This window comes from Mytilus edulis, chromosome 13 (assembly GCF_963676685.1).
Source record: "Mytilus edulis chromosome 13, xbMytEdul2.2, whole genome shotgun sequence".
Taxonomy (NCBI): domain Eukaryota; kingdom Metazoa; phylum Mollusca; class Bivalvia; order Mytilida; family Mytilidae; genus Mytilus; species Mytilus edulis.
Genome location: NC_092356.1, coordinates 30,191,745 through 30,198,462, shown reverse-complemented (window position 1 = coordinate 30,198,462; position 6,718 = coordinate 30,191,745). Strand labels below are relative to the sequence as shown.

General features: G+C 35.8%; 1 protein-coding gene across 1 annotated transcript; it reads left to right on the top strand.

The window, feature by feature from the left end:
• Positions 1 to 2,816: 2,816 nt before the first annotated feature.
• On the top strand, positions 2,817 to 5,843 carry LOC139500952 (uncharacterized). Its single transcript, XM_071289881.1, has 3 exons — positions 2,817 to 3,265; positions 3,781 to 3,858; positions 5,341 to 5,843. Exons 1-3 carry the CDS (start codon positions 2,890 to 2,892, stop codon positions 5,817 to 5,819), a joined length of 933 nt encoding a protein of 310 aa, XP_071145982.1. The 5' UTR covers positions 2,817 to 2,889; the 3' UTR covers positions 5,820 to 5,843.
• The last annotated feature ends 875 nt before the right edge of the window (positions 5,844 to 6,718 follow it).

Genomic DNA, 6,718 nt, shown 5'->3' with positions numbered 1-6,718 from the left:
TTTTTTTACTTAGTCAAATCATTTGATGTTCAGGGTTCTCATTTTGCAGTAGTTTATGACTATTTGGAGTCTAGACAACATTGTTTTAGCTGTTTTCCATGTTTCCTGTCCCTACAAGAGTATTTTTTGTAACTTTTGTGCTTCTTGAGATGTTTTTGGCACTCAATATTTTCCGTAGAATATTCTCCGGCTTTGTTGATTCTTGCTTTAAAATCAGCGTCTGTACCACCTTCGATTCTATGTTGAAAATGCTTCCTAGATATAAGAAAACTCCTCTAGCTATTCTATTTAAGGAATAACAGTACTGAAGTTGAAGAGTTGCCACCGTCAATTGTAGATTTGACGGTCGCAAATGCAGTTTTATTGGCGACGCGTAGCGGAGACAGTAAAACGGAGATTTGCGACCGTCAAATCAAAATTGACGGTGGCAACTCTTCAACTACAGTACTGTTATTCCGATTCTAATGCATTACAAAAAGAAAAAATACGATAAAACTTGAAAAAATGTCTAAATTTGTCAAATAAAAAAAATCCGCGAAACTTCATGAATGATTTTGGCACAAAGACGTCATGGCTAAACGTGACGTCATACAAATGAAAACTTACAAACTGGAGGTTATTACTTTACCTGTGTGCTTCAAATTAGGATAAAATTACATTAAAACGGCGAATTCGAGGTAGGTGTTGTTTTATTTTCGATTATATAGTAGTAATCGAACATTTGTTGATTCATCAATTCAAAATGGCGGGTCCCTCCTTAGTTACGCCTGGTCAACTGTGGATTTGACGGCGACTTTTAGCCAAAGAAAAAAATTGTTACATCCAAATTGCATTAGAATTTGGTGTTGTCCCTCTTTATTGGTTGTTTCCTGAGCTTGCCTTCATGTATAACTATATATTTTATGTTGTTATAAAAGTTCCAGATGATGTTTATGAATGATTGTGGTATTTATTTACAACAACTGGGTTGATGCCACTGATGGTGGAGATTTATTTCCCCGAGGGTATCACAAGCCCAGTAGTCAGCACTTTTTGTGCTGACATGAATTATCATTGATATGGTTATATTTATAAATTAACTGTTTACAAAATTTGGAATTATTTGAAATACTGAGGCTTTTCTACCACAGGCATAGATTACCTTAGCTGTATTTGGCAAAACTTTTAGGAATTGTGGTCCTCAATGCTCTTCAACTTCGCACTTTATTTGGCCTTTTGAACTTTTTAGGATTCGGGAGTCACTGATGAGTCTTTTGTAGACAAAACGCGCGTCTGGCGTATAAACAAAATTTAGTCCTGGTATCTATGATGAGTTTATTTCCATAATGATCCATGATGTTCCAAAGGGTTTATCTGTCCTAGATGTCAAATGCCTTTTCAAAATCTACAAAGTTAATCAGTAGGGAGGTGTTCTACTCTGATGACTATTCTTTATTTATACGTAGTGTGGCTTTTTGGTCTATGTATGATCGGTCTATCCTAAATTCTGTTTGCTGTTCATCTACAGCCTTGATAAGTCGTGTAAGTTGGATTCTATTTAGCACATTTGCTGCCACTGATAGTATTGCAATTCCTTTGTTATGTTTTTTTTTACATTCTGAAAGGTTGCTTTATAGTTGGTAGTTAGATTATATGGCATTCGGTCCATTCTTGCGGCATAACTTCTTCCTACCATATATCACTGAAGTTTCACTTCATCATTGAAACTCTCTCTGTATGTGGACAACCATCCTCTTGGTGTCCGGAATATAGAATAGTCTCACCAGTAACAAGAGCTCAATCCCTAGATTTCAATTTTGTACTTTTCATTTCGTTTGCTATGATCGCTGCTTTGCCACTTTGGTAAATGGTTCTTACATTCCAGGTCCCAAGTATGGTGGTTGGCTTAGGTGTCAGAAGGTGAATCGGCTTTGCAGCTTCGTTTTCGCTTTCCCTGCAATGCGTCACATGTCTTGTTGATGAAGAGACCCTCTCTACTGAATCGGTAAACGTATTCATGTTCATCAATGATTCTGTAGCTGTGAATTTTTTACAAGGCGAGAAAGTTTGTCTCGCGCTCCACCCCACACCTGTTTTGTTCTCGAGGTATCCTTCCTCTCGATAACGATCCTTATCTAACCTGTTTGATTTGGAGTTATTACTTCTACTAGATGGGTTGCCTTTCTTGACTTACGACTCGTGTTATTTTTCAATAGCTTGGACAAGTTTGGTGAGTGTAAGGACCTGTTCACTCACCGGTGGGCCCACACATTGGATTTATCTTGGGTATGTTGCTGCTCCTAAATTACCCTAGTTAAACTGTGCTGTCGAGAGGAGGCATTGCAGAAGTCTTGTATCATGTAGAGGCTATGTACTGTCAAAACGACTTACTCACTCGGCTTTTTATTCACCTGCAATACAGGCTAGCCAGCAGTGGTATAGGTGCCTATGGCCCTATCCACACTAGACGCATATACATTCCTGTTGCAGAATCCATCAACAATTAACAAAGAGTGATATTACACCTAAACAGGAAAAAGGCGATCTATAAGATTGTATTATTAGATTAGCTGTTTTTCCTGTTCGTCGAAAAAGATTATAACAAAATATTTAACATGCAGTCACATCAAGATTATTTTATTATATACTTGTATACGACACTCGTTCCTTATAATAGGATAAAGTAATAATTATACAATGATTAAAACCAAAACTTTTATAGTAGTATATTAGTTTTAAATTCAGTTCAACAATGTTAGATCTACAAAGATAATATATCTACAGGTGCCATTTACACTTGAAAGATTCCTACAGAATAGGTAAACCACGTGCTTAAAAGTTTATCTTATCTCCTTATACAATATGTGTAAGTTAACCTTTGCATTAAATAAGTTGTAAGCGGCACTCCAGATGAAAATCTTGTTAATTTTGATTGTGGTTTGGAGCTTTAGTCTTCAGAAAATTACTTCTACAGAAATATCGGATGGATCTTCACTTGATGTTGGACAGGCAAAACGTCTATTGCTTAATGACCCGGATGTCGTAGGATCACGGTTAGCTGAACTAGACCGAGCAAACCAGGAATTGAACAAACAAATGGCAGAATTGAAAAAGAATATGACAAACACAATGGTCCAAGTACAGACGCAGTTGTCACAGGAGAAGATAAGGAACGACAACCTGATGTCAACAGTCACCCAATTACAATCCTCTTTTGATCGAGAAAAGGCAAAAACTGTCAATTTAGAAGCTGTAACCTCCAAAATTTCAGCATCTATACAAAAAGGTAACCATGGTAGCAACTTAAATGTACTTTTTACACGAGAATTATTACCAAAATGTATATTTCCATGGAAATTTCAACATTAATTTCTTTAGAAGAAATCTTTACAGCTTAAAATGTATTGAAAAACTTTCTGTGATAAATGCAAATGAACGATATACAATTATTTTATATTGGTATTTTACGTTCAGTGGCAAATATAAAAATATATCTGCACAAGAACAAGTTATATTTAATATGAACATGCCTTTCATTACACAAGCTGAACACTACCTGGCAACATTAGTTTACATCACTGCCTATCAGTCTTTGCTTCTACCATTTGAAATGATGCTTTCTTTTCGAAAAAAAACCAAGGAAATTTGTAATTCTTTATTTTGTCCCATGTGATGATTGAACCCACTGCATCCCTCACTTAAGGCAAGCACGCTTTCAAAAAAGACTATGGGCTATGCACAAAGTTTATAGAAATACGTTCCAAATAGATATGTTGAATTTTTCTATTGTTCCGATTCTAGTTTCAGATTATGGTTCTACATACACACGTTGGGGACGGAAACAGTGTTCTGGAACAGATACTGAACTTGTATATACTGGTATAGTGTACATATAGTTTTTAAAAAAACTCTTCAAAGTATATGTTAACAATGTTTGATGAACAAAACGCGTATACCGGTATATTAAGAACTCTTTTTCTTTTTCTTCTTAGTACATTTATAACATGATCCGATACTCATATGAGTTACAGCGACAAACAAGCTATATAAACCTGAAAACAAAATAATATGTTTATTCTATGTCTTGTAGGACTCTACGTTTTGTATCTTCAGTTTTTATGTATTACTTTTTTAGTTCTGGATTTGTAGGCAATGAATATAACAAACATTGACACGAGAATAAAACAAGAATGTGTCCTCAGTACACGAATGCCCCACTCGCACTATCATTTTCTATGTTTAGTGGACCGTGAAATTGGGGTAAAATCTCTAATTTGGCATTAAAATTAGAAAGATCATATCATAGGGAACATGTGTACCAAGTTTGAAGTCGATTGGACTTCAACTTCATCAAAAACTACCTCGACCAAAAACTTTAACCTGAAGCGGGACAGACGGACGAACGAACGAACGAACGAACGGACGAACGAACGAACGGACGAACGAACGAACGGACGAACGAACGGACGCACAGACCAGAAAACATAATGCCCCTCTACTATCGTAGGTGGGGCATAAAAATACCTATTTATGTCAAGATTTTCAAATACTGGTATGGCAAACATTTCCTTTCTGTTTTTATGAGCCTTCCTAGTGCAGATTTTCCACCTTCTTTAACATATATGAAAATAAATTCTACTACGTTCACCTACAGTTCGACTATAGATTTTTGCATTCCTTATATTATATTTTAGAAGATGTTCATATAAATGTTAGCTTGGTAATAATGTAGTTTCATAATACCGGATGCGGAATTTTCTCGCTGCGTTGAAGAACAATTTGTGGTCATCGGCCATTGTCTGCTCTTTCGTCGGGTTGTTGTCTCTTTGACATATTCCCAATTTCTATTCTCAATCTTATTAATGTTTGATTGCTTATAAGTACACCTAATAGCGTACTGGCTGTAATACTCGACTGTCGTGCATTTCATGTCTATCAGAAATGATTTTACCCATGACAAAGTAAATATAAGTTACAAAAACATAAACATATGATATCAATTTTACATGAGCATACGATATCTTCCTGGAAATAAAACTATTAGCATGTACGCTCTTGACCAAAACTGATATTAACGACACCTTCCAGATGCTAGGTCTGCATTTAATCGAACATTCAATGATCAACTAATAACCATAAATGTATGCCTAAATTTATCTGAAAACAACAAAATCTGTTCTAAAATATCATACCCACCCACACAATTACATTTGCCCCTGATTTTTCATATATTCTAAGAAGTTCACATGAAAATGAGTATGTGCATACGTTTTTGATTTTATAGTTAACTACCTTTAACCTACCAAATAAATAAATCGTTTCCGATTGTAGGCTACACATAAAACTATGTTGCAATTTTAGGTTTTACTGCGGGACAGAGTCATTACGATAGCGATCGCAGCACTCGTTTTGGTGGTGCATCAAATTTGCTGTGCCTTCCAAATAATCCAGAAATGAGTAACAAATCTGCAGCTGGGTGGAGCTATTTGTATGGTACCGAATATCAGCAAACGTTCTTTGGATCTGGGGCTCTTGATGAAGATGTTCCTTGCGCTCTTTGCAGGAGTAAACATACATACTCGTCTGTCATGATCCCTGGTCGGAAATCGTGCTATTTTGGATGGAAGTTAGAATATTATGGATATATAGCATCTGACTCGTATACTCAGAAGGCATCATCCTTTATCTGTGTCGATGCGAGCCCAGAATTTGTACAAGGTGGCAAAGCGACGAATAAAGATGGGCGTCTTTTGTACGGTACTGGTACAAAATGTGGTTCTCTGCCGTGTCCACCGTATGATGACAACTTTGCTGTATTATGTGTTGTTTGTTCAAAATAAATTGATTTAAAGTATTTTTCTGTATTTTGTGTCAGTGATTATTTTAAAGGGATAACAAAATACCAAACAACATATAAAACCATGAAAACTAATAAAATAAAACATGACACTTTATTAACTGACGGAGAACGAACGGAAACAACTGTTATATGCCTGACTGGAATGTGTATATACAAAAAAGAAGATGTGGCATGACTGCCAATGAGACAACTGTCCACAAGAGACCAAAATGACACAGACATTAACAACTATATGTCACCGTACGGCCTTCAACAATGTGCAAAGCCCATACCGCATAGTCAGCTATAAAAGGCCCCGTTATGACAATGTAAAACAATTCAAACGAGAAAACTAACGGCCTTATTTATATAAAAAAAATGAACGAAAAACAAATATGTAACACGTAAACAAACGACAACCACTGAATTACAGGCTCCTGACTTGGGACAGACACATACATGAAATAGACTATTTTGTCTGTTTGTCTTTTTTATTTTAGCCATGTCGTTGTAAGTTTCTATGAGTATGAATGTCCCGCTTGTATCTTTCGACCCTCTTTTTCCCAAACAATTTGGTATATCTTGTTTCGACTTTATGTATAGATTTTCTTCACTCACAACGAATTAAGATTGCTTTGAGCCATCATGTCAACCTTGCGTCTGGTATTAAAGTTAAAAATAAGGGAACTGTATAATAATGGTCCCTTATATATAGATTATTCCTCTAACTGTGGTAATTACTTATAGGCGTCCAGTAAAATCGATAGTATTGTGTTAACTCTCTATAAAGTTTACTATAGAGACCAATTGATGCCAATGCTTTCCACCATTTCATTTGTGGAGCAATATAGTGACTAATGTAAACTAAAAATTCATTCCCCCATCCGTTGATTAAGTGCT

Coding starts and splice junctions, on each gene's coding strand:
- LOC139500952 (XM_071289881.1), top strand. CDS start 2,890: ATGAAAATCTTGTTAATTTTGATTGTGGTTTGGAGCTTTAGTCTTCAG. Junction 3,266..3,780: donor TTCAGCATCTATACAAAAAG/GTAACCATGGTA, acceptor TTCCGATTCTAG/TTTCAGATTATGGTTCTACA. Junction 3,859..5,340: donor TACTGAACTTGTATATACTG/GTATAGTGTACA, acceptor TTGCAATTTTAG/GTTTTACTGCGGGACAGAGT.